The 26,570-nt window shown below is 47.6% G+C and overlaps 2 protein-coding genes across 2 annotated transcripts; one reads left to right on the top strand and one right to left on the bottom strand.

Moving 5' to 3' along the window:
* Positions 1–2,048: 2,048 nt before the first annotated feature.
* On the bottom strand, positions 2,049–10,789 carry napab (N-ethylmaleimide-sensitive factor attachment protein, alpha b). The gene is made up of 11 exons (XM_084448676.1): positions 10,645–10,789; positions 7,445–7,524; positions 7,209–7,325; positions 5,803–5,849; positions 5,554–5,631; positions 4,889–4,944; positions 4,719–4,803; positions 4,347–4,451; positions 4,174–4,242; positions 3,788–3,838; positions 2,049–3,668 (listed from the first exon to the last, which is right to left on the bottom strand). Exons 1-11 carry the CDS (start codon positions 10,740–10,742, stop codon positions 3,567–3,569), a joined length of 888 nt encoding a protein of 295 aa, XP_084304802.1. The 5' UTR covers positions 10,743–10,789; the 3' UTR covers positions 2,049–3,566.
* A 756-nt stretch (positions 10,790–11,545) lies between these two features.
* On the top strand, positions 11,546–26,266 carry bicra (BRD4 interacting chromatin remodeling complex associated protein). Its single transcript, XM_084445073.1, has 15 exons — positions 11,546–11,594; positions 12,801–12,846; positions 12,956–13,001; positions 13,559–13,624; positions 13,867–15,933; positions 16,103–16,279; positions 17,489–18,088; positions 18,193–18,379; positions 18,537–18,634; positions 22,688–22,810; positions 22,962–23,011; positions 23,174–23,322; positions 23,444–23,538; positions 23,662–23,767; positions 23,888–26,266. Exons 2-15 carry the CDS (start codon positions 12,806–12,808, stop codon positions 25,747–25,749), a joined length of 5,667 nt encoding a protein of 1,888 aa, XP_084301199.1. The 5' UTR covers positions 11,546–11,594; positions 12,801–12,805; the 3' UTR covers positions 25,750–26,266.
* The last annotated feature ends 304 nt before the right edge of the window (positions 26,267–26,570 follow it).

The raw sequence follows: 26,570 nt of genomic DNA, 5'->3' as shown, positions 1-26,570 counted from the left end.
CTGTTTATGTAAGTGAAGAGAATTGAAAGGTCAAATAATGCTTATTAAGGGGTTAAAAAGTAGTAATATTGTCACAATACTGAGAAATGCTTGCGTGCAACAAGCGCAAGTATGCTCTCCTCTCACTTAAAAAACTGGGCTCAGCATCATGATCATGATCACAAGTTTATACAGTTTTACCTATTTTTAAGCAATGGTAGTGTCTACTTTTCTTGTCAGTGAGTCTAACAAAATTGATAATGCATGGGTTGTGACCTTGTGACCTTCATTCCTGTCTGGGCTGATCATCGACCACTATGTTCCTGTGAGCTGGAATAAAACAAGTGCAGAGGTAGTGTTGTTTTCTGTTAGGGTGAGGCTGGTGGAGGTAGGACTCAATAGCAGACGGCAGGCCAGCAGCGCAGGTTCAAAATATAGGTTTTAATATCCAAAAAAGCAAACAGAGGAACACTGGGAGGAAACACTAACATTAACAATGAACCGACAGAGAACAAAGGAAACAGGAGGGCATAGACTCTGGGAGAACAATCAAGGAACAACGTACAGGTGTGCAACAAGACATAACGAGACACAGGTGCAGACAATCACCCAGACAAGGACATGGAGGGATTCCAACAAGACACCAACACAAGGACAGAGGAACAAGGACACAAGGGAGGAGAACAGGGAACAAGGCTGGGACAGGGAAAGGGACTGGGCGGGAAACTAGAGGGCCAGGAGAGGAGGGACTGGAGTGATGTGAGACTAGTGAGGGAACAGGTGTCTAGAGCTGGGAGGACACAAACCAACATAGAAGACAATACAACAGACAAGACAACGAACACAAGACCAAACACACAAGGAGGCAGAACAAAACCAAGTGACAGTGACCAAAGTGTACAAAAGTATCTGGGGGTAGTGCAGGGGCAGTCACTGGAAGAGGAGGTGCTCAGGGTCCAGGAAGGTCCAGGGGGCACAGGAGTTCAGGGTGAGGAATCCAGGCCGGGAACAGGGGGTGAGCAGAGTGGACCAGGGGTCCGGGGCGAATCAGGGGTCCGGGGCAGGGACGCGGGTCCAGACTGGGAGCAGGGGGTGAGCCAGGGCGGACCCGACCTGAACCATAACAGTTTTCTCTTTCAATGTCGTTAATTTAGCAATAGAAATCCATAAGCCTAGGGCCAATGGGCCTAGGATATAGACAATAAACTACCGTTGGAATGGAAGTGGAGCAATAGTGGGAGCATTTCGGATTACTAGCAGACCGCTGTCCCTGACGCTAATAATCTGCCAGAGGTCCGCTTGCCATTCGATTCAAATGGCCAGGAACCCGCCAGCGGATTCGGCCGGAGGTCGGCCAACTCATCCATCAGGGACCCGCTGTAGGTCCGCTAGCCTTGTGTTATCTGGGTTTATCCCTTACCTTTGTCCAGAAACAGAAATTGAACCAATTGCAGCAAAATAGCAACCATTACAGGAATCATCAGTGTAACTGCTTTATCCACTGAACGCTACCATTAATGTTATGAAAGCTGCTGCTAGTTGTTGTGAGCTCATGAGCTAACTGGCTATCCCGCTCTTATTGTGCTGGATTAGCATTGGAAGCATTGGAACTGATGTGTCCAGGCGACAAGACCTATCTTAATTTATCAGACATTATTTCATGTCATTTCAATTCACAGCTATTTCAGTGGCATGACTTGCTTTTGTCCTACCAGTCCTGAACAGAAACAAGCCAGCCACACACATAAGCCAGGCTGGGCCTGGCCTGGTTTTCATGTACAAAGGAATTGTACTTGGCAATGGGACAAATTCATTGTGGCGGGCTCCCCCATGTGGTGGACTCTGGTATTGTTGAGGTATCAACGTCAATACCCCATCTATAGTAAGAAAGGATGACCTCACCCTGTGCTGCTGTATGCATTGTACAGCACGTTATTGTAATAGGAGTCAATGCCCACCTCCCCCCTATGCTATAGATTAGATGGAGCATAGAACGATATCACAAAGAAACTGTTTAATGAGATATTCATACTCAAGTTTTCAAAACAACAAACCAGAGGATTGGGACCCATACACATTTCTCACAATACTGTGTAGTGTACTATGACAATTCAAAAAAAAAAAAAGTTATTCAACTAAGAAAGCCCTAAAAGTAAGGCACAGAAGGGCAATGATCACTGTATTGACTAAAAAATGGTTGCTCATCTGACTAATATTAATAGCCCAAAATGAAAAGCAAAGACATCTTTTCTCAAAGCCTAGTATATTGAGTAGGCCTACAATGTAGATTATAGGATTAAGAGACAAAAGTATAATTTAAAAACAGCACTTCAAATAGCAATGGAACAAAGAAACTGGAATATTATTTGCTTTTGTTCTTAAAAGCTTTATAAATGTTTACATAAGACAATGCTTAGGCACTTCATTCATGTCAGCATTATAGAGCATCTTTTTTAACGGTCAACAAACATTTAATGTGGTCACAATCGTTCTCAACATCATAATAAACAAGTTTGTCTTTTCTAAGGCCACTTTGTGAGTAGCTAATCAAATCTAAGGCCCCTGGTGATCTAAAATGCATCCATCATTGGAGAAATAATTGATCTGATATGAATGGAATGGCAGCAGCTGTGTAGAGAAGTACAGGCTTTGAACCATCTAATGATGTAAAAAGCAAATATTACCTCAAGAGAAGATGCATTTGTTTGTGCCTAGCCTTCCCCCATTCCCGAGGGCTACGCACAACATGGACATCTGCCCTGTGAGACACTCAGGCTTTATGGTGCATTCGCTTCAGAAACTGGGAGATTTTACGTTTCACTTTCAAAATTTCAAATGTTTCAGTTGTGACCGTTCATCCATAAACTTCCACCTTCCACACATACTAGCATGCATATTCTTTATGGCAATATGGTTGGAATTAAAGCTTTGGATTTAAAAAATATATGGAACAGATGTTGACAGACATTAGGACTAGTTTAAAATGTTACACTGTGGTCAGAAGAACCATCGGATCTCAGGATCCAAATGGATAAAATTTGAAAGACAATTGCCTAGTTGCTATTATGTAAAACATGAATAACAATACTATTTTGATGCTGAAATGTAACTGCCGTGGCTGGCCATATTTCCAACTGTGACACTGAATCCAGCATTTGACATTTACCACTAAACTCAACTTGTAATTTCCCAGTTTCCGAGGTCACCCTAACACACCATTATTCTTCTGCTGGGAGCCATCCACAGCACTCCATAATTGGTTTCACGCTGAAGTCATCTTCCCCACCGAAAAACACTGTGCACTCTGAAGGCTAGTGTTCATCAAGTGGAAGGACCACAAATTATTGCTGGTGGTGCACATTAGGCAAAACTGGAGGGGGTAGTTCAGCAGTGAAACACTGTATTGGGGTTGGAGGTAGACACAAGAGTGTTTATGTCTAATCAACAAAGAGTTGATTAATTATATGAGGATATCTTAGGCAAGATTGTCCACTGCTGAAATGCATGATAAAGTAAGGAAGAAAAAGCAGAAGCAGGGCTGTACACTGTAGAGGCTGGGGACCTCAGGTCAAAGGTAGGCGGGGACATTAACGGAGGTCACTCTCATCCTCTTGAATGGTTTTCTTGATACGGAGAAGCATGGTGGTGAGCCACTGATCCAATCTTGAAATAGTGTCATATTCCTTCACCTGTGGGACAGACAGGTGTGTGTGTGTGTGGGGTGTGGGCGGGGAGGTTAGGATGGAGATCGTTGTGACTGTTATACCTTACTACTTCATGTAAACACAAAAGACATGGTTCTACTTACTGCATCAGTATATGCCTCCACGTTCTGTTCCTCAAAGGCGTCTAAAAGTTTCTGGTGGGAGACGAGACAAATTAGCCTATATTTGCATACAAATCTAGAACAGTTCACTCAATGTACTGCCTTCCCCTCCAAATAAAGTCAGCTGTAATGCTATAATAAAAGCAATTTGAAAGAAATATGGAACGTTATTAATTCTGGTTCTGCTCTAACCAGTCAGGAACTTTACTATGCTGCTCGGAACAGTGAACTGGAAACAAAACAACTGTGGTTCTGTTCAACGAAATGTTAAGAAATGAATTACGTTTCCTTCCTCTGCTCAAAATACTTATCAAGTACCCATGCCAACAACTAAAGAAGTTAAACGCATAAAACGAAAATGTACTTACTTTCACCAGTTTGCATTCTCGAGAATCTGAAAAGGCTGGAAACATTTCTTCGTACTTCTGCATGGCAAGCTAGGAGGTGGGAGGAGGAGGAGGAGGAGGAGGAGGAGGAATGAAGTTAGAGCTGAAATCCTCAACAGCTGAGATAGACAGACCTTAGAGTGGGAAGGACTTACTTTGGCATTCAGCATGTCCACACAGAAGTGACAGAGCGCTGCCTTGAAGAAGTAGTCCTTTGCACTGTACTTCAGCAGCGTGCTGTCCATCGCATGGGTTCCAACCTAAAACAAGAGGATCAATCACAAAAAAGCATGAATGCAGCATCGCCTTGAATGACACGCATCTCTTTTGTGCACTAAATGTTAAGTCTATGCTTGTTTCTTATTAGATGCAATCAGCATCATTCCAAGAGTACACATTTAAACTGATGTCAGCGTAATTGGTATAAGATTTCCAATTCTAAATTTATATTCCTACATTTTGTGTTACTTAAGACTTGCAACTGTTTAAGCAATGAGGAGCTGTCCTGAAGAAAGAGGAGGGTTCACCTGTTCATAGATCTCAACAGCTTTCTGGTACTGCTCCAGCTGAGCTGCATAGGTTGCAACTTTGAGAAGGCACTTGTTAGCAGAGCTGAGAGTTCAGAAAAAGAGACATTTTAGCACAGCCACTCACAATAATAAGTCAAAGATACATGCTTACCTCAAAATACACCCACCTGATTGACTCCTCTCCTTTGTAGTAGTCTGCTGCCTGTTCGTAGTGAGCAATGGCCTGCAGAAACAAAAGGCAACACTGAAATGGATAGTTGGCTATTGAATTGAACAGCTCAGTGGCCTTGTGGTTAGAGTGTCCGCCCTGAGACTGGGAGGTCGTGAGTTCGATCCTCGGCCGAGTCATACCAAAGACTATTAAAAAAATTGGTACCCATTACCTCCCTGCTTGGCACTCAGCATCAAGGGCTGGAATTGGAGGGCTACAACCCCAAATGATTCTCGAGCGCGGCACCGCTGCTGCTCACCGCTCCCCCAGGGGATGGGTCAAATGCAGAGAACTAATTTCACCACCCCAGGTCGGGTGTGTGACAATCATTGGGACTTTAACTTTAATTGTGAATTTCCCTTACTTGACTCAGTTCCTTCAGGAAGTGCTTCATTCTTGATACTGTAATTTGGATACCTAGTAGCAATGTATTGTTTTTGCATGAACTGATTTATGTATCATTCTGCACCTCATACAACACCTGACAACTGACAAACACTCATATTAAATTCAAAGTACAGTTTTAAGAAAAGGTTACTTGACTGTGTCTGAGAAGAAAAAAAACTACTAATAACATCATGGTAAACTAAGAGGAGTGAAATGGATGAAGTTTTCTCTGACCTTATCAATGTCTACCAGCTCAGTTTCAAATATTTCAGCAATAGTGATGTGGTGTTTGGCGGCAATCGTGAACCTCCCCTAACACATAAATGAGAGGAACAAAAAAGTTAACAAAAATAAACAGTAGAACTAGAGAACACATGACTGCTAACACACTGATTATTTATAGGCCTAAATGTTTCTGAATATGTGATGTGACATTGTAATACTTAGTGCAGTAGTGTAAACTGGTCACACTATGAATCTCACCATGTCTGTGTATATCTCTATAGCCCGGTTCAGACAGTTTATGGCCTCTATAAGGGAGAGAGAAAAGTCACTGGAAAACACACATTTAAATCCACTTCATATATTTCATTGTACATGGTTACTGTATCCTTCTCCCCCTACACTCCCCCCAGGGCTGCGTCCTTTCCCCCCTACTCTTCTCCCTGTACACCAACAGCTGCACCTCCAGCCACCAGTCTGTCAAGCTCCTGATGTTTGTGGACGACACCACCCTCATCTGACTCATCTCTGAGGGAGTCTGCCTACAGGTGGGAGATCAACCAGCTGCTGTCCTGGTGCGGCCTAAACAACCTGGAGCTCAACACTCTCAAGACAGTGGAGATGACACTGGACTTCAGGAAGAAACCAGCCCCCCCATCCCCCATGACACTGAATGACACCTCAGTGTCCACTATCGACTTCTTCCGCTTCCTGGGCACCACCATTTCCCAGGACCTCAAATGGGAACTCATTCACAAGACATTCACAGACTTGTCCCGAAGCCACTCCTTTGTTATCTTGGCTGTGTGCTTAGGGTCTTTGTCCTGTTGGAAGATGAACCTTCACCCCAGTTTGAGGTCCAGAGTGCTCTGGAGCAGGTTTTATTTAAGGATCTCCATGTACTTAGCTGCATTCATCTTTCCCTCTATCAGGACTAGTCGCCCAGTTCTCGCTGCTGAAATGCATCTACACATCATGATGCCGCCACCGTTATGCTTCACTGTAGGGATGGTATCAGCCCGGTGATGAGCGGCGCCTGGTTTCCTCCAGACATGATGCTTGGAATTCAGGCCAAAAAGTTCAAGCTTGGTTTCATCAGACCAGAGAATCTTGATTCTAAGGGTTTAAGAGTCCTCTAGGTGCCTTTTGTCAAACTCCAGGTGAGCTGTCAAGCCTACTGTTTCTAGTCTTGATAATTATTAGGCTCTACTGTAGGCCTGTTTCTCTCTAAACCCAATAAATAAATTGTAAGTGTAAACTAAACAACTTAAACACTTGCAATTTAATATTTGAAGTCTTTAAGATGAAAAAGCAAATGTTCCACAGTCTTCAGTCTCTGAAGTCTCAAATACGGTAAAAGCCTAGGTCTTAAACGAATGATTGGCCTGGCCTGTACAAGTGAAGTGTCAATGTCAGACTTCTTCAATCCAAACCACGACCAAATGACAGAATGAATGGACAGAACAGATTTTTTTTTTTTTTTTTTTTTAAATAGAACTGTGAGCAAACACAATCATGTTCTGAGAATGGTGGTTTACGGTTTGGAAAAAAATTAACCACAGAATACCTTAGCATGCAGAAAGCCCATGTAATGCCTCTGCTTGTAAATTCAACGTTCCAAGTTATCAGCTGTAACACTGTTTTCAGGGTTAGGGTGTGAGGAATACCTTGTGGATCAGCCTTCTTGAAGGAATTCCCAGCATCTATGAAGTTAGTAGCCGCATCGTGTTTACTCTGCATTTGCAGATGAAGAAGGGCAGCCTGAGAGAAGGCATTTCCTGCAGCTGAAAAACACATTTTCATTCCAACATTAAAAAATATATAACAGCTGGCATTAACAATAAATGTATTGCGGGCATTAGACATTGTCAAATGTCTGGCTGCAAGGCAATCAAAACCTTACCACACCAATTCTTGGCCATCTTGAACATATTGGCAGCCCTTGCATACAGGTCACATGCCTCCTCCATCTTTGAGGAGCCCCTGAAATAAGAGCAAGAGAAGTAGTGAAACAAGGGGCGATGTGGGCAATGAACACACATAGGTCTTTGCTCAGACCTTGGTGTGCAACCTGCCATCCACCCTTGTACTCATGTCCTTAGTTTTCAATGACTTGCCTGTGAACAAAAACTATGGTCCCTGAAAATCGTAAGATGACAATGGGCCTCATTCACCAATATCTTCCTAAGTTCCGTTCTTAATCTTCAGAACTACTACTACTACTGCCGCCATGATTGTCAATAAAGGTCTTGTATCTATTGAATTACAGCTTGCTAGCTAGCTAGCTGGCTAAAGTTACCAAAACATAATTGACTTGACATGCGCTGAAATCCCGTCATGGATCACTCCAGTGGATTTCAGAGTTCCGTTGGGCAGCACTTGCATAAATTATAATTACTAGAAGACGAAAGAAGTCCGAAAGGTATGGCACAGTTTCCCCGTCTTCACTATAGAATAGTTTCAGAAAGTGGCAGCATATTTATTTAAATTGCAAATGTAGTTGAAATTTGAATTGCCATTGGGAGTCAGGGGCTGTTTACTTTGATGACACTGCCACCTACCAGTTTCCCGGCGTGTCCAAACAATCTGCAGGCACGTGAGGTTGCAGTATTTTTCTCATCATGTTATATAGCCTCCAGAATAGTATCTATTTTTTAACAAAATGGCCATTGTTCCACTTTAAAGGGAGGCCCTCCCCATGGAAATTTGGAGCGTCAAACACTTTTATTTTCAGCATTCTGGTGAATTTTTATGCACCAATGTGTGCTGGATTAGCCAAACTACTGCTATTTAGCTAGTTGGCTAGACTTGAATGTCAACGTAGCCATTTATTTAAGTAATAAATAAATATTAGACTTAATTTGTTTGTTTTGATGAATCTGAATGGATTGTGTCTTGTAAGCCCATGTGGGCTGGGCGCCATATGGCGTATGACACAGAAATAAAACTTAACTATCTATCTATCTATCCATCTGGATTACTATTTAATAGTAATAGATATATTTAGTTATTCATTTCCATATAATTTTTGTCAAAGCCAGGGAGCCACTGGAGAGGGGCTAAAGAGCCGCATGCAGCTCCGGGAGCCGCAGGTTGCAGACCCCTGCCCTGACCGAAGCAGAGAAAGAACAGTCCATTGCCTGGGTGGCTGGGGTCCTTCAGGATTCTGTTGGTCTTGCACCTCTTGGTGTAATAATAATACATTTTATTTGTAAGTGCACTTTACATCGAATGAACAATCTCAAAGTGCTACAGATAATAAGTAGTGTAGATATCCTCGAGGTGAGGGAGTGGCTCCCCTAAAGTACATTTAGCTGACCATACCACTCTCTGTAGGGCCTTGTGATCCTGCTGCTTCTGTACCAGGTGGTGATATTCCCAGGCAGGTCAACCGTGCATGAGTAGAAGCTCCATAGAATCTGGTGGAATGCTCTGAATTTCCTCAGTTGTCTGAGGTGGTAGTCTCTGACATGCTCACCACAGTGTCTGTGTGTTGACCATGTCAGAGCCTTGGTGATCTGGATGCCAAGGTACTTGAAACTGTCCACTCTCTCTAGAGGTCCTGTTGATGATTAAGGGGGTGTAGTTCCTTTCCTGCTTTCTCCCAAAGTCCAGCAGCGTCTCCTTTCGTTCAGATGGAGGTTGTTTTCCTGACACCACTGGGTCAGAACTCAGAAGCCCCACCTCCTTCAGGTAGGTCCTCATTGTTTTTGGAGATCAGGGATGATGAAATAAACATGTATTTTGCATGAATGTCTGTACTACACTTGTAGCCTTCCCTCCAGTGTAGATTCTTCGTAGATTCTGTTCTTAGTTCCCACATGTGAGAACATTGGTGAATACCTGAATTTTCTTGGAAATTGTGTAAGTGGAGTTTAAGAAGAAATGTTTCTTAAGAAATTCTTAACTTTGTTTGAGAATGACGCCCATTGTTTGACAGCAGGAGAAGGAAGTGCTACATGGATCTAGTAGTGTATTCGATGACAGGTGCTCTTTAGTGATGCCGGTAGAGGTATATTACAAATTCCAGGAAGTTGCTGGTGGCAACCAGGAAAAAACTAAAACAATCTAGTCTAAAAGTAAAAATCGATTTATTCGTAGAACCTACGCAACTAGACAGACCAATGCATATATTGACTGTAGGTCTTCATCAGGGTTTGTAGCCCATTGTTTTTAGAAACGTGGTAGCAATGGGCCTACAAGGTTTAACTCTTTCTTGTGGGTACTTCTAATGTTGGGTCATATTCTTCTAGTTGAGAAGACAGTTCGTCAGTGACTTCAAAACATCATATTGACGACAATATTTTCTATTTTTGGCAGTGTGATGCCGTCTGAATTTATTTTTATGCTTTGAAACCCCACTAACGCTAGCTTTAGTAAGTCTATATCTAATTGTGTTAGTCCAAGTGGGATCATCGGGGGATGGGACGACAAACAAGTTGAAGTGGCACATTTCGAAATCATCTGCCTGGCTGTAGCCAGAGAAGTAACAAGCTTCCGTCCAACTTGGACGAGGGTTAGCTTAAGTTTACAGCTAGCTACCTTTGAGTTTTAAGTGTCACTGCTCGTTAGCAAAACCATAATAAACCAAAGCAACTGCTGGTCAAGAATCACTACAAGCTGGCTTACATTTAACTACTAATAATATTTAGCTACAGCACAATTTAGCTAGCTTGTACTTGCAGATGTCCCCTAGCAAGAGTGTAGCTGTCGAGTCGTCTACACTATGTTCATTCGTTTTGATTGACCAGGGTAACACCACACTGACTCGTCAGGAACTAGCTCGTAAACGAATGCAATCCGTGGCAACCCGGTCACCAGATCACTGGGCAGTCCGGGCACACTAAACGACTGTCCTACGAAATACAACCTCACATGCTAGTCAGGATAGTTGCACAACTTAAACAATCAATCCAACCATACACCGCATGTAACCAACTAGAAAACGACCAACAAATGTGGCAAAAACGCTGAAATTATGACATTGGTGATTAGCCAGCTTCCCTGCTACTGTAAACATTCCTCTTCCGCGGTGATTGCCACTGTTAGCTAGCTAGGCTAGAACATATAGCATATAACTAGCAAGTCAAATTGTATGCTCACCCAAAGAGATTCCCAAAAAACGACTGGGATGATTTAACTTTCTTTTCTGCCTCCGCCATCAGAGCCTCTGCTTCTTTTTCTTTTCCAGAGTTATCCATTGTGGACAAAGTGTTCCTAACCTCAGTTAACAAGGACGCCGAGCGGGTGACACAGGAATCAACAATCTGACCGTCATCATCATCATCATCATCATCACCATCCCCAGTCACGTGGGGTGTGGGAAATTTGAGAGCGTCTGTTTCAGTTTGTTTTCTTTACTAAAAAGCAGAAGCAGGGCAGATAGTGAGCGTATCACCATGGCCATTTTGTATAATGTTCTTCTTTGGTATCTAAAAAACGTTCCAAATGTCTTCTCTTTATACCATATAGCATATGTTTACTTGCAGATTTAGGAGGGTTTGTCAGTGTTAGGGTAAGGGTGTAAGTGTAACTGTTACACTCGGATATATGCTTGATTTCCTGTTTTCTAATTTAATCCGCTTTAGATATTTTGGGATTTAAGTTCGTCCTTTTAGGTTAGATGTACTGCTGCTGTATCGATGCAATTTCTTTCTGGGATAAAGTAGCCTACCTATCTATAACACAAAATCTACACCAAAACTGAGGATAATCAAAAATCGAATTACATTGCACATTATTATCCTGATGTGTCTAACAAATGACTGGCATAGTTGTAGCACATATGCTATAGGCTTGCTGATCTATTACTATTAGATAGATGAAAACTCGTTTTACTGGGGGCGAACATACTAGCTATGTGCCTTTATTTGGCTGATTGGAAAGGAGGTTATAGAACAGTTGAATACACAAACAAATATTCTCATGCAAACAATGTTTTTGGTAAGGCAAATGCATGGTCCTCTGTTTCCTGCCTGTAGTTGGGTCCTGTATGGAAGCCCGTGCGAGGCTGTCCTGGAGACCCCGCGCTGCCTGCACCTCTATCGTCTCGGGTGAGTTTGCTACAATGTAGCAATTTCTCTATTAATCTGAATAACTATAATAAAGCCACAACATTTGCATATTGCAAGCAGATCCCAAACCTTGCATATGTCATGGACAAATGCTGGACTCCTGCACGCCCAGGCAACCATATTCATTATCCGAACAAATTCCCAAGCATACCCCCTGATCCAAGAGTATTCCAACATTAACTCATATTTTGCTTGCAAGAATAGCTACGCAATTGCGTTTAAAGCAAGCAAAATACTTCGTGGTGTGAACTGAGATCGAATGCAACAGTGCAATGCTATTGTTTTAAGAAACTAAATCAGGTCATGGTGTGTTTTGAATGTCAGATGTATTGGCTACGTCTGAATCAACACCAAAATGTTGATAGTCCGCTGGAAAGACTGCTCAGCTAGCTAATGCTAGCTACGTAGCTAGCTAACGTAATTGAAAACTAGTTAATTTGATCGAACCGCTCAAATTATAAAGACGAATTATGGACATCGAATTGTCAAATAAGTACGAGCCATGTCAATATGGATTGATAAACCGCAGGACATTAGCTAGAATGAAGCTATGATCTTGATACATTAGCTCAGTGCAAAGCTGGCTAATGGCTAGCGAGCTAGCGTTTCGCAGTATACCTCCATTCATATCCTGCGCACCGCTTCTCCAGTGCCCTGACTGCTGCATGCAATGGCTACGACTGTTTCCCTCTCACTATGGAGAGCGGCGATTTGGGATACAATCGATTGAGATGTCGCTCACGCTGTATAATTAGACTTTATCTTGAGATTTGGTCACGCATCTTGTTGTGGTGGGTAATACAGGTAGCGAACTGGTAGGCTAGTAATTAGCTTAGCTAGCTAGATAGATACACACAGACAACGAAAATAGTGGCTGGCTCAAAACCGCGCGTTTTCACATCATGTGTGAAAAGCAATTTCACATTGCTATCTTTGTGATGAAATGGGGGTGATTATTAGAATTCTAGCAACACTGAACAATTTTCATCATTCAGCACAGATCGTCCATGTCACAGAGACCCTGGTGATAAACACCGAATAGCCTAGTGTACATATCTCTAGTGCAGTGTACATTGTGTTCAATCTTTGTGTGTGTGTGTGTGTGTGTGTGTGTGTGTACCTACATTTGCTGTTTGAGTATAGTTGCTTAACTTAACTTTTTTCTGTCGTTTCCATGGTTTGCAGTTGACATGGATGATGAAGACGGCAGGTGCCTGCTAGATGTAATTTGGTAAGCATTCAACCCGTTGTTTATTTGTTGTTTCCATTTGTGATATAAGTATAAGATGGGTATAAGATTATTATAAAATAGGAATGATGGTGTATGATGTCTCTCACAGTGACCCACAAGCACTCAACGACTTTCTTCATGGATCAGAGACCCATGTGAGTATTGCCTGATAGTTTTCTCAAAGATGCTTTAAGTGTACATAATTTCCACTGTGCCTGACTTAAGTGGTTAGTATACAATGATGGATGCTCTTGATATCTATTGCCTGGAGACAAAATCTCATCACATGCATGCAACACATAGGGAACACTGTCTGTCCGCCCCCCCCCCCCCCCCCCCCCTCCCTCCCAGGTGGTTTGTGTGTTCTTTCTGTTTCACTGGGCTCTTGTGCTTATGGGTGTCTTTACTGTTTTCTATATAATTTCAACCTGCAGTCTTCCCTTTTATCAATACACAAAATGACAAATACTAATCTAAAGCTACCTACCTTTGGAATTTTTTCCTGTCCTTTTGTCTTTCTGCCCCAATACCTTATCACTTTCCTGTCACTTCAATCTTGGGTCCATCGATGGATCTGTACACTGTCCCTTCTTTGCCCTCCGTTTGATGGCCTGTCTGCCTTCCTCTTATGTCCTTGCGGCATTTCTCCCCTTTCCTGTTTGTCTGGGTGCCTGTGGTGTCTGTCTGTCCTATCCTGGGTGTCTGTCTGTAGCTGGACACTGACGACCTTTTGGATGGCTCGAGTGACCCCTCCAGCTCGTTCTTCTCCACTGCTGGGGTGAGTAACATCCCCCATCCCCCGTCCTTCTGTCTCCATCCATATATGTCGCATGCGTCTACCACCGTCCACCCTTCCAATAACATACTACACACTCCCAGCTGAGCTGGCTCTGCTGTGACCCCAGAAGTGCAAGGGGCCTGCTTTGTCGACATCTTGCAGACCGCTCAACCCCAATTCACCCCATGCCATTTTCATGAATCCCCCATCACTGTGCCTCATTCTTCCTGCTTCTGTCCTAGGGCCATGTTCCTGAGGTCCAGGCCCCTGTCCAGCTGTCAGCCATTGAGCCGCCAGGCCTGCCCAGAGTCAGTGTGGACCTGGACTTCCTGGAGGACGATGACATCCTGGGGGGATCCCCCGGAGCCGGGGACGGCGGGAGCAATGGCATCGGGACAAATCACGAGCCGTGTGACATCCTGCAGCAGAGCCTGGCTGAGGCCAACATCACAGAGCAGAGCCTGCAGGAGGCAGAGGCTGAGCTGGACCTGGGCTCCTTTGGCATCCCGGGCCTGGCGCAGGTGGTCCAGACTCTACCCGATGCCAGCCTGTCTGGGGCTGGGGGCACTGCAGTTGGTGTAGGAATAGGAGTGGGTGTTGGGGGAGCAACAACAATCTTCCCTGGGTCAGGCCCTAGTGCCACTGCCACTCCTTCCAATGCCACTGCTGACATGCTGGGGTCTGTCCTGGCTCACCAGGGCCTACAGCTCCAGTCCCAGGTCATGAACAAGGCTATTAGTGTTCAGCCCTTCATGCAGCAAGTGGGCCTCGGAAACATGACTCTTCAATCCATTTCAAGTCTCCAAGCTCTTCCTAATGGGAGTCAGTCTGGACATTTGGGCATTGGACAGATTCAGGTGGTGGGCCAGCCCACAGTTATGACTATAAACCAGGCTGGTCAGCCAATCCTGGCCAAAGCCATGGGTGGCTACCAGCTGCACCAACCGGGGCCAGAGGCTGCAGGCGCAGGGGCGCAGGCGGGGCTCGGTGCCTCCGTTCTGAGCTCTGGAGGAGGACTTTTGATCCAAGGGGGCAAAGCCACTCTGGGATCTCCCGCTTTAAACGGACCAGCTGTCTGTGTCAGCAGCACAAACAGCAGCGGCGGCGGCACTGTGACCGCTCCCCCTGGCCTCGTGGGCTTTGGCGGTACAACTCTGAACACAGGGCTGGGACCCCAACCTCAAGGCCAGATCATGCAGAACGTGATCATCCAACGCACGCCAACCCCCATCCAGCCCAAGCCCCCGCAGGGGGGAGCCATCCAGCCCAAAATCTTCAAGCAGCAACAGCAGCAGCAGCCACTGCCCCATCCCCTGCAAAACGATGCCAACAAGGCTCTAGGGGTGCAGCAAGTCCCAGTTTCTGCTGCTCAGAATGTAGCCTTCCTAACAGGCAAGCCAGGCTCTAATGTAGTCCTGAGCACCCAGGCTGCATCGCAGGCCGCCCAGTTCCAACAAGCCCTGTTCAAGCAGCAGACGGCCCCCGCGTCGGGCAAGCCCCTCAGTGTGTTGTTGAATCAGTCGGGCAGCATTGTGCAGACTGTCCTGCAAGGTCAGAACCACCAGTTCCTCCTGCCCCACCTGCAGGCGGGCGGGCAGATCTTGACCCAGCACCCTGGGGGGCACATCATCACCAGCCAGGGCCCCGGGGGCCAGCTCATTACCAACCAGATCCTGGCTGCCAACCAGAACATCAACCTGGGCCAGGTGTTGACCTCGCAGGGGCACCCGGGCGCCGCCCACATCCTCTCGGGACACATCCAACTTCAGCCTGGCCAGATGGGCCACCCCACTCTCTTCCAGATGCCTGTCACGCTGGCCCAGACCCAGACCCAGACCCACCCTATCACGGGCCACGCCCAGACGGTCATCCAGGGAATGCCCATCCAGAACTCCCTGGCCATGCTGAGCCAGGTGGAGGGCCTGAGCCCGGCGGTCAGCCTGCAGCCAGCCCTGCAGCCCCAGGCCGGGGGGGTGCCCAGCAGCAGCAGCAGCAGCGGAGCCGCGGCCATGGCCCAGGGCCAGCCGGGGGAGAGCGTCACCGTGCCCGCCAGCTCCGCGGAGCAGGCCGCCCACCCCGGTCAGCACGCGCCGCAGTCCTCCATCCTCACCATGCAGCCGGCCCCCTCCGCGCCCGCCGTCTCTGTCCCCTCCTCCTCTCCGTCCTTGTCCGTGTCCACCTCGTCCTCCCTGACGGCGGTGGGGCTGGCCCCCCCCCAGGCCCAGCACAGCCCGGGGAGGGTCCTGTTCACCCCCCAGGGGACGAGCATGATCCTCAGCCAGGAGTCCCTGCAAATGTTCCTGCAACAGGTCAGTGTGCTCCCCTCCTCCTTGTCGACGTTATTTGTGTTAGCAGTTGGAGTTGACTAAAAGATAACATGCACGGAGTGATACCCTGGTCTGACCTCTCTGGTTTACTATTTTTACCCCCTCCCACCCACTCCCCTCCTTCCCACATTGGTAATTATGCTCATGTCAGGACCAGCACCAGCAAACAGAGAATGACTCCGCCCCCTCTGTGGGTGTACCGGCGTCCGTTATCGTCAGCAGCAGCAGCAGCGGCAGCACTGGTCCAGCCCCCTCAGGCCATGACAGCCTATTATCTGAGACTCGGGTGGGCCAGAGGCCCAGCCCCTCCCCTGGCCCCACCCACATGGTAAAGCAGGTAGAAATGCCCCCTTACGCTAAGCCCCCGCCCCCCCCCACACCCCTCCTGTTGCTGCCACTGTCGTTGCCACTGCGCCAGGGTCATGTCTGTCCCCTTAAGGCTTTTCTCACTGTGTCATTTCCTAATGTGCTTTCCTCATTCGCATTGAGCCTATATCTTCCCTCATTTCCTTCCTCTGCTTTGTCTCCTATGCCCTGTCATAACCTTTGCTATGCAAGTCTTTTGACCTCTTCCTCTCATCAGCATTGGCTTATGTTTCAAACCATGTCCACTGTCCATGCATGTCGAGTCCTCTGTGGTCTTATTTGTGTGTTTGGCTGCTCGCATCCTTTTCTGTGTCTGCACAAAGGTTTGGTTGTTTGTACTTTCTTTTTCGTTAGACATTAGTCGCTACTTGCTAGCACTACACGCTTTAATGGTATAAATGACTAGTATGGGTTATATTGCTTTGAGCATGTTCATTTTCACATCAATTTGTAGGCTAATGAATCACGCTTGTGCCTCTTAGAATGACATCAAAAACAATCATCCAACTACTTACTCTGCCACCATCACATGATGTCATTTCTCATGTCACTCATACATGTTTCTCTGCATGATCACATGCAACTCACTCACCTCTCACTTGCACAAAGGACCAATTACTGGCATTCTCTTCCCCTCCCCCCCAAATGCAGCCTACACCTCTCGTATTGACTCAGTAACTACACCCAAAGCTTTCAGTTCCCTTTTAACTGCTACCGTAGTTGACCCGCTCCCCCAAAACCCTCGAATCACCACGCAAGCTCCATCACCGACCTGCTGACCTCGACCCTTTGCTGGTGCCCACCGTTTTCCTTTCACCCAACACAGGATTATCTTTCCTTTTCAACTACATTGAAAATGATTTTGTGCACTTTGTCCTAGTTATCTTAAATTACAGGCAATTCAAGGTAGTCTTATCCAGACTTGCTATAGCCTGCTGTTCACAGGCAGTTGGCCAGCTACTGATGATGTGTGTAGTCTATGTAACCGAATCCGTCCTATTTCTGCTTGCAGACCTGTTATGTGCGGTTTTGTGCCTGATGTCCTTTTCCCTCCTGTTGTTAAAATCCTGTCAATATGCTGTAGTTTAGCCCAAATATCCTTATTGTATTTGGGGAACCGAGAAGGCGCGTTCCCGCTGTGTAACGGTTTTCTCGTTCGCTCTGACCTCAGGTTCCCTCCGCTGGACATCAGCAGCCTCTAAAGATCCAGAGCATGTCCCCCTCCCAGCCGCTGGCCACGCACACGGCGGCGCCCTCCCTGGCCGACAGCCCCCAGCCCTCCCTGTCCCCGCTCACCCTGGGCCAGCACATCCAGTCGCCGCACCACCAGCAGCAGTCCCGCCCGCCCTCTCAGCCCCAGCCCCAGACCCCCTCCCGCTCCTGCACGCCCTCGTCCCTACCCCCCCTCTTCATCGTCCACAACCAGCTTCCCGGGTCGCCCCCTCCGGCCCCACAGCAGCAGCCCCAGCAGGCTCACATTCAGCTGCAGCCTCAGGCGCGACCGCCCTCCCAGCCCGCGCCCTTCCAGCCGGACATGCCCCCTGCGTCCTGCTCCCCCAAGCCCCCCCAGGCCCCGCCCGCCCAGTTCCAGTTTGCTGCGCCCACTGTGGGAGCCCCGCTCAACGCGGCGGTGAAGGCCCCGGTGCCCCTGCCGGGCCTGACGGCAGAGCAGCAGCACCACCTCCAGCTAGTGGGGGCTCGGCTTCAAACGCTGTCCTCCATCGCCCAACCCTCGCCTCAGCAGAAGCAGCTGCTGGACAAACTGCACCAGGTAATAGAGAGCTCCCGTTGGTAGGTAGACTGCTTTTATACTGGTTTTGCCTAAAGGAGGTCACCTGGTACGCGTCATAAACTCTCTCCCGTCCCCTTTCTCAGGTCCAGCACAACATCCTCCTGCAGGCCAAGCAGCACACCCAGGCCCAACCTCAGTTCGCCACTCAGCAAGACGTGCCTGTCGCTCAGGTGGTGACATCGGCAGCCAACGCCGGCCCACCTGCTCAACTCCCTCAACTCCCTCCACTCTTGCAGCAGACGTCAGTGCTGGTCAAGGCTCCTGTCGCAGGTCAGACATGTGGCATGCATGAACTATAGTATGTATGAGTGTAAAGATAAATAAAAACACAGGCTATGGTTAGCGTGCCCATCCATGGGTGACTGTACATTTGTAAAAAAAAAAATAATAATAACGTATCCCCTTTATTTGTATTGTCTCTCCTCAGCGCCCAATGACCTGCAGGTATTCTCAGGAGGCCAAGGACCCAGTGGAGCAACGGTTAACCAGGTGGTGACTCCAGCCAGCCTTACACAGTCTTTACAGGTGAGCAACAGGACAAAATGGGATCTGCAGTTGAGAATCTATCACACCTGTTCCAGAGCTTTCCATAAGCGCCGGCTTATGGAAAGGAGAGAGGAAGGATGCCACCCAGAAGGAAGCTAGAGTGCTGTGGAAATCTACAGCCTCTGGCCGGCTTCTTAAAGAAGAAAATTGTCGGTCCTGTTTCATGTCATGTCAAACGTTTAGGCCTTTATGCGGAGTGGGACAACACTGAGAGCAGAGATAGGTGCATATAGCCCTGTGAAAATAATTGTATGCTTCTTGAACCTTGATATTTGCTTTACTGTGCAATCATAGTTTGATAGAGTAGGATGAATGTAACACAATGGTCAGAAGTTAAATATTTACACAGAATCCTTTCATTTAGCTGCAAACGGTCGGATGTAAAAAAAGCTCAGAGCACCGGGCTCCGCCCGTTAATGCATTTTGCTGGTGTAATCGAGTTGAAATGGTTAAATTCACTTCTCGGTATAAATATAGCACAAGAGTAAGCTTTTTGGTGGTGTAACTGATAGTGGTTTTTATTATTGTGTTCATGTATGAACACAACTGAACATACTTGTGTACTTTTTTTCAATCAGCCATTACAGACAATAACAGAAGACATAAAAGACAAAATTATATTCAGAAATTAAGTCCAGTGTTCATTCCTCTGGGGGGTAAAAAGGACGGCACTAGTCCAGTGTCCATGTCTCTGGGAGGGGTAGAAGTGCACTAGTCCAGTGTCCATGTCTCTGGGAGGGGTAGAAGTGCACTAGTCCAGTGTCCATGTCTCTGGGAGGGGTAGAAGTGCACTAGTCCTGTGTCCATGCCTCTGGGAGGGCTATGTGACGGATAATACTATTTTTCGTTTGCGTCAACACCCAAATTAAAAAGAACACATAGTGAGTTAAACCTGATACTCGAGGGGCAAAACCTCAGCCCAGATGTGCAGGGAGCTTATGATTTATATGTGGGCTAATACCACAGGATCCAGGCTAAGAAAATGCGACTTTTCCTAATACAGTGTTTATCTGATTTGTTTTTCATGAATCAGATATGATTTTCTTTTACATGCATAGAAACATAAGACAATATTAGGTGTAAACAGCAAAAACAAAAAGTTGATATCAAAAGCCGACCTCGGGAACCCCTGTTGTTGCATTGCTAAACTGATACTTTACCGCTCGGCCACTGGCAGTATAGTAAACCCAGCAGGAGAAGTAGATATTAAGTGAAGGAAGCCGGTCCAAGTATGGAAAATGTTGTTTTCTTTTACTTTGTGTATCCGCCCAGTGATTCTGATCCGCACCAAAATTGAATGTGTTCTTACTTGGCCAATGCTACACCCCTCTACCGAGTTTCATGAAAATCGCTTTTTTTTGTATAATCCTGCTATGTGACCGAACGAACAAAATAACACACAAGACTGAAAATATACCCTCCGCCAGCAGTCGCTGGGCAGAGCCAATAACTCATGAGAGGGTGAGGTATATGGCCAATATACCACGGGTTGTGCTGCGGTCATAGGCGCGAGGCGCAGCTGAGTGCCGTCGACCAGCACAATCCGTGGTATATTGGCCATATACCACAACCATCAAGTGAGTTATTGCTTTTATACAAAGGTTACATCATCGGGAAACATTTAAGGGATAAATACCTACTATTTGTGTCTTAATATCGATTTTAGTGAACTCTGACAAGAAAGGTAGTTCCTAAAGCCATCACATTGCTATGGAGTTTCAAAACGACAAACAATGAGCCCTAGCAACCAAACTAATGCTCCTGACCAACCTAGCTAGCCATGAACGAAGTGTACCTTTGCTGTGCAACTGAGAGTTGCAAAAGTGGTGATGATAAACCAGAGTGGTAGGCTACAGGACGGATATAACAACTCAAAATTGACATTGAATGTTTCCATTTTTCTTGAGGAGAAACCGTAATGTAACAGACTGTTACACAATGGAACTAACGTTTTTACAGGCAGTAATAATTGGCGCAGTAATATTTCACATAGAACGGTAAAGAGGCTTTGCCCATGGTATATCGTAAATATACAACGGCTCTTAACCAATCAGATTGCGAGGTCGAAACTACCCGTTGCATAAAATATTCATAAGTTACATATGTGTCATATTACACAGAACCCTTCGTTAAAGGTGTGAGGTGGTCAATGGGCGGTGTTTCCCCATGCCTATAACTACACTAATCAATTCCAAACTGCTCAGAACAATGCTAGCAAGAGTAAGTTAATAAGTCAATTATACTGACCACTAGATCGACGAGAAGACAACCAATTTCATTCAACAACTGTACATGATCAATACGTAGGCTAGACATAAAAGCATGTTCTTCCTGAAAACCTTATATTTTAATAAGAGTGCATTCATGTTTTTAGTAAAACAATACATTAACCATCATTGTGGCACGTCTTGATAATCCTTACAGTGAAGGTGTCAATAAATAAAATGAAAAATAAGGTCGACTTAATTAAAAAAGTTCTGATCACTCAGGAATATGCATGGTTTTAAATATTAATAGGACTGTGGACTAAAACACACAAAAAGCCTAATTCTTCTTCACAATAAGTCACTACAATTTTACAATCAGGCAGGCAAACTCATTAAAGGAGTAGTAAAGGGAAAAATCATGTTTAGCCCTGTTTCAAGGTTACTTATGATCATATACAATGGTTCAGATCAAAACGTTGACAAAACTAGCACTTTTGAGAAAGTCTGATAATTGCTCTACCACCGTTTTGGTCATACAATGGATGTGGGTGGGCACCTTGAAAAATCTTTCAAAAACATGTTAAACTCTCGATTTCAAAGACAAGAAGCTCACCGAGGGGGTAATTGGTGTCCGTTGGTGTTCTGACATCCAATTCGCCGCAAAGTATGAATCCTGTAAGGTTTTATTGATCATTTTATGAAATCCATCGACTTGTATTGACGCGACCGTTGTAGATATGTAGATCAATCCGCAGAGGGGATTCAGGAAGCGGAACTACTTACGGTAGCTATTGTTATTGTTTATGTTGCTAGGCTACCTAGTTTGCAGAAGTTTACACACGTATGTGCTGCGACTAAATAGTTCTATGCTAAATATTTAATGAAGCTATGAAGCTATTATATGAAGCTTCAAAGAGACCGCCACCACCACAGAAGAAGACTATCTCGGAAAAATAAATTCACTTCGACAGAACGCGTCTAAAATAAATTATTTAATAGTAGCGCCGAGGCTTCAAAACCCAGCATTTGTTTAAATAGACCCTTTTGCTTAGGTAAGTGAAGTTTTATGTTTATCTGACACTTGTAAATATGAGCGCCTCTCCTAAATAGGCCGACACCTATTTATTTTGACGCCGAAGTGAATGGAGGGTGAAAGGACTGTTGTCTGGCATGAGCGAGCATGCGAAAACAGGACTGAAAAGGGCTATGTGAAAGGTTGAGGGAGGTAGTGAAATTACAATTTCTATGACAATAGTTCTATGCTAAATATTTAAAAAAGCCTTTCCAGATGAACTAGAATCTTACTTTATGGCGAATTATATGTCAGAACGCCAACTAACACCTCGGTGAGTTTCTTGTCTTTGAAATTGAGAGTTTAACATTTTTTGACGTTTTAACGTTTTTTGAATGATTTTTCACGGTGCCCACCCACATACATCCATTGAATGACCAAAACGGTGGTAGAGCAATTATCAACTTTCTCAAAAGTGCTAGTTTTGTCAACTTGATCTGAACCATTGTATATGATCAGAAGTAACCTTAAAACAGGGCTAAACATGATTTTTCCCTTTACTACTCCTTTAATATATGCAATAATTGAGATCAGTGTATATGATAGAATATTGGCATTAGGATGTACCAGAGGCGACCAAATTTGGGCTTTTATAGCCAAAATGTTACCACCATAGCTGGCTACTTTTTCCCACTGGCTGGCCATATCCCTCTGGAAAGCCTTGCACTGCTCTAACTCTCTCTCTCCTCTCTCTCTCCTCTCTCTCTCTGTCTATCTCTCCCCCCCCCCCCCCCCCCCCGTTTCTGCCAAAAGCCAGGAGTGATCAGCTCGGTGGGCGGTCTGTCCCTGGGCAAGGCTGGGATGCAGATCCAGGTGTTGGGAACAGGTCTGTCTCAGATGACTCTTCCACAGCCCCCTGCTCCAGTACAGACGCAGGTAAGGACACGTTTCCTCTCCGGAATATAAACCATGGCTTCGTTTATATAGCTTAAGTATATTAGTATATTACTTTATTAGCTTTATTTAGCTTTTCCAGGTTGTCCTGGTGCTGGTTTTCATGGTGTTTTTCCTTTGTCCCATGTCACAGACTGCAACTGTGAAGATGCCTTTCAGCATGGAGCCCAGCAAGGAAGCCAGGTATGGTGGTCTGTCTGTGTGGGTGTGGTGTTTGGATTCTTCTAGAATAGCAGGCTCTTGTAAATTAAGATATAGTAAAAGAGTCTTGTGTGTTGAATTGCGTGTTGTGTGTGCGCACACATTTGTGTGTGTGTGCGTCTATGCGTGTGTGTGCGTGTGCAGGATGCTGGAGCAGCTGAGGAAGCAGCAGGGCTCGGTGCTGCATCCCGACCACAGCTCTCCGTTCCGCTCCTTGGAGGACACACTGCACAGACTGCTGCCTTACCATCTCTACCAGGGAACCACGTCCTCCCCGCACGACTACCTCAGAGGTAACCCCTCACCCCCTCCCCCAGCCTCCCCCGCACCCTCCCGTCCGTACACCCCCGTTCACGATCCACACCCCCGCCCCGCCCGCAGAGTCTCAAACCGTTCCTCCTCTCCCCTCTTCAGTGGACGACGAGTTCGAGAGCGTCTCCAGTCAGCTGCTGAGACGAACCCAGGCTATGATCGATAAATATCGCCACTTGCTCTTTGAGGAATCCAAAGTAAGTTTATAAGTTACAAGTTACACATGCGTAGCCCCCCCCCCCCCCCATCCCTCAATATGAATCACCGTCTCCCTCGCACTCGAGTTGTATTTTAAACTGTGCTTGACGTTTGAACCCGAGCAGAGGCTAGGTCCCTCAGCAGAGATGGTGATGATCGACAGGATGTTCATCCAGGAGGAGAAGATCGCTCTGAGTCAGGACAGGATCCTGGCCAAGGAGAGGCCCGGTACGCTGACCTGCCCCGGCGAGACACGCACACAAGCGTTCGTAGCTAAAGTGGTCTTCGCTCCCTAACTGGTATTCCCTCCTCATGATTTTATTTTCTGTTGTTTTTCTCTCTCCCCAGAAGAGTATGTGGCCAATTCCCGTATGCTGGAGAGTGCAGCTGCCATAGCCCAGCAGCGCCCCCTGTCTGCCGAGCCCAGCTCAGCAAACAGCGGGATGTCTGCGCTCGGGCCAGCTCCTGTGCCTGTGGCCCCCGCCGCGACCGCTGTTCCCGCGGTCGCCCCGCCCCCGGCTCCCTCCCTGGCCCCCGTCGCCGCTGCGGCCCCTCCCGCCGGCCACTTCCCCCCCACTAAACTGGTCATAAAGCAGGGAGGAGGGGGGGCGTCTGTGTCCTGGTCGAGCAGCTGCTCTCCAGCCCCGGCGCCATCGGTCAGGCCTGCGGACAAGGCGTCCAGGCAGAGCTCGTCCTTCGGCCGCTCCCCGCCCCCCTCTTCGTCCTCCTACTCCTCTTCCTCCTCCTCCCGGCCAGCCGATGACGACGACACTCTCCCTCAGCGAACCAGCAAACCGCCCATGAAGACCTACGAGGCGCGCCGTCGCATCGGCTTGAAGCTGAAGATCAAACAGGAGGCGGGCTTCAGCAAAGTGGTCCACAACACGGCCTTAGACCCGGTCCACAGGCAGCCACAGCAACACAACCTCCAGCCTCAGCCCCAGCCTCAGCCCCAGCCTCAGCCTCAGCCCCAGCCTCAGCCCCAGCCCCAGCCCGAGACCCCCGAGCCACAACCGAAGGCCCGCTCAGCCGCGCCTTCCATAACTACTGTCATCAGGACTTCACCCCCTACCTGTAGCGCGGCCTCCTCCTCCACAGCCGCCGTAGCCACCACGCAACCCAACCCCACCCAGAGGGACGGCACGGCCCCCTCCGGCGCGGCCCCGCCCCCTTCGTCGTCTTCCTCCGCCCCTTCCTCCTCCCATGCCTGGTCGTCGGCGTCCTCTACCTCCTCCACGGCTCAGATGAACGGTACTCTGGAGCACCACGACGCGGGCGGCGTCAAACGCAGCCCCGCCTCCACGGCCACGCCCCCCCAGACCACGTGCCGTCTGCCCCTGAGGAAGACCTACCGGGTGAACATCAGCCCCCGCGTCCGTCCGGGCGTGCCGGGGGGAGGCGGCGACAGCCTGCCCTACCCCAGGCCCGTCCCTTCCTCTCCCCCCAAACCCCAGGTGCCCTCTCCCCCCTCCGCCCCCGAGCGGACGGTGATAGCCAGCGTGACGCTGGAGAAGAGGGGCGGAGCCAAGGCCTCGCAGCCCCACTCGGACCCGGGCCATGGTGGGGGGAGGCTGGGGGACCCCGCGCAGAGCCTGGACCACGTAGAGGACGCCTTCTACCGCGGGGTCAAAAACACCCAGCACCACCACCACCACCGCCCGCACCTCTCAGACCGAGAGGAGGAGGGGGAGGAGGAGGAGAGAGAGGCGGAGCACGCGGAACCCGGGGCCGATATAGGGAGGCACAAGAGGACGAGCAGCAAAAACAGACAGAGGGCGGGCGGGACATTTAGGATGGACCAGCATGCCCCGGGGCCCCCCTCCCCCGCCGAGTCCTGCACCAGAGACTCTTCGCTTCCCGCCAAACGCTGTAAGTCCGATTCCCCCGACATGGACATGGACAACGCCAGCTTCTCCAGCGGAAGCCCGCCTGACGACTCTCTGACCGATCACCTGCAGAGCGCTATCGACAGCATCCTGAACCTGCAGCAAGGGCCCTCCGCCCGCAGGCATGGAACTAAAGGGGGCGGCGCCCGGCACCACCACCACCACCAAAGCCAGCGGCCAGGGGGCTCGGCTGCGGCGGCCCACAGACCCTCAGTTCCCCCCTCATCTTCGTCGTCCTCCTCGTCCCCCTCCCTGGTCCAGCGCCCTCAGGTGGCTGGCCGTGGTCACAATGGCAGCCTGGTGCCCCAGACTCATAGCAGATAACAGCCCCTCAGCCTGAGGGCAGACTGACACACATACACACACACACACACACACACACGGGACTTGGAGAGGGAGAGAGAGAGAGAGAGAGAGAGAGAGGGGGACAGTCTCTAAACAGTATCACTGTGCTCTGCCGAGCTCTGTTGGCCTTGTTTTGCTTATTTGAGTTGTCCAAAAAAACATTTCTTTGTTGTTTACAGCTTGTGTTAATGCTCTCACCGTGGGTGGATAAAGAAGAGGAGGGGTCGGAGGTCATTCTGTCGTGTGGAAAGTATGTAGCTTGAAGCTGTCACAGTTAGCCCTCTACTACGGTCACAGAATTAGACAAGTTTGTCTGAGGTTATTATTGTCCGAGTCACTCTTCATTCAGCCCCCTGCATTGTTACATTCCTCTATCATGTGTTGTTGGTGGCTGCCCACCTGACCTGTCCCCAGGCAGCCCGCGCCCACAGAGCAGCTGTCAGCACTCAGCAGAGCTCCCAGCTTCCATCTGCCCTCTAGGTGACCCCAAACCAGAATGAGATGGATAGAGAGGGAGGGAGGGAGAGGGGGAATGGAGGAGAGTGGAGGGGGGGGGGGGGCATGTGACCTGGTTTGGTTTCATTATCAGCTCATTATACAATTCCTTTACTCTTTCTTCAAAGTGTGATGACACCACAAACACACTGGTTTAGTCTGTAAATCTCCCACTAGGCAGTTAATCTACATTTCATATCCATGTTGAATATTTGATTAGGTGTATCATGCTGAGCCAGCTGGTTTTATAGTGAAGTGGTTTACTTTGTGGCTGCTCTTGGGAATTGTATTACTGTAACAACAAG

Source organism: Borostomias antarcticus, assembly GCF_949987555.1.
Source record: "Borostomias antarcticus genome assembly, chromosome: 1".
In the NCBI taxonomy this organism is placed as follows: Eukaryota; Metazoa; Chordata; class Actinopteri; order Stomiiformes; family Stomiidae; genus Borostomias; species Borostomias antarcticus.
The sequence above is the reverse complement of the archived record's forward strand: the minus strand, read 5'-3'. Positions and strand labels throughout refer to the sequence as shown.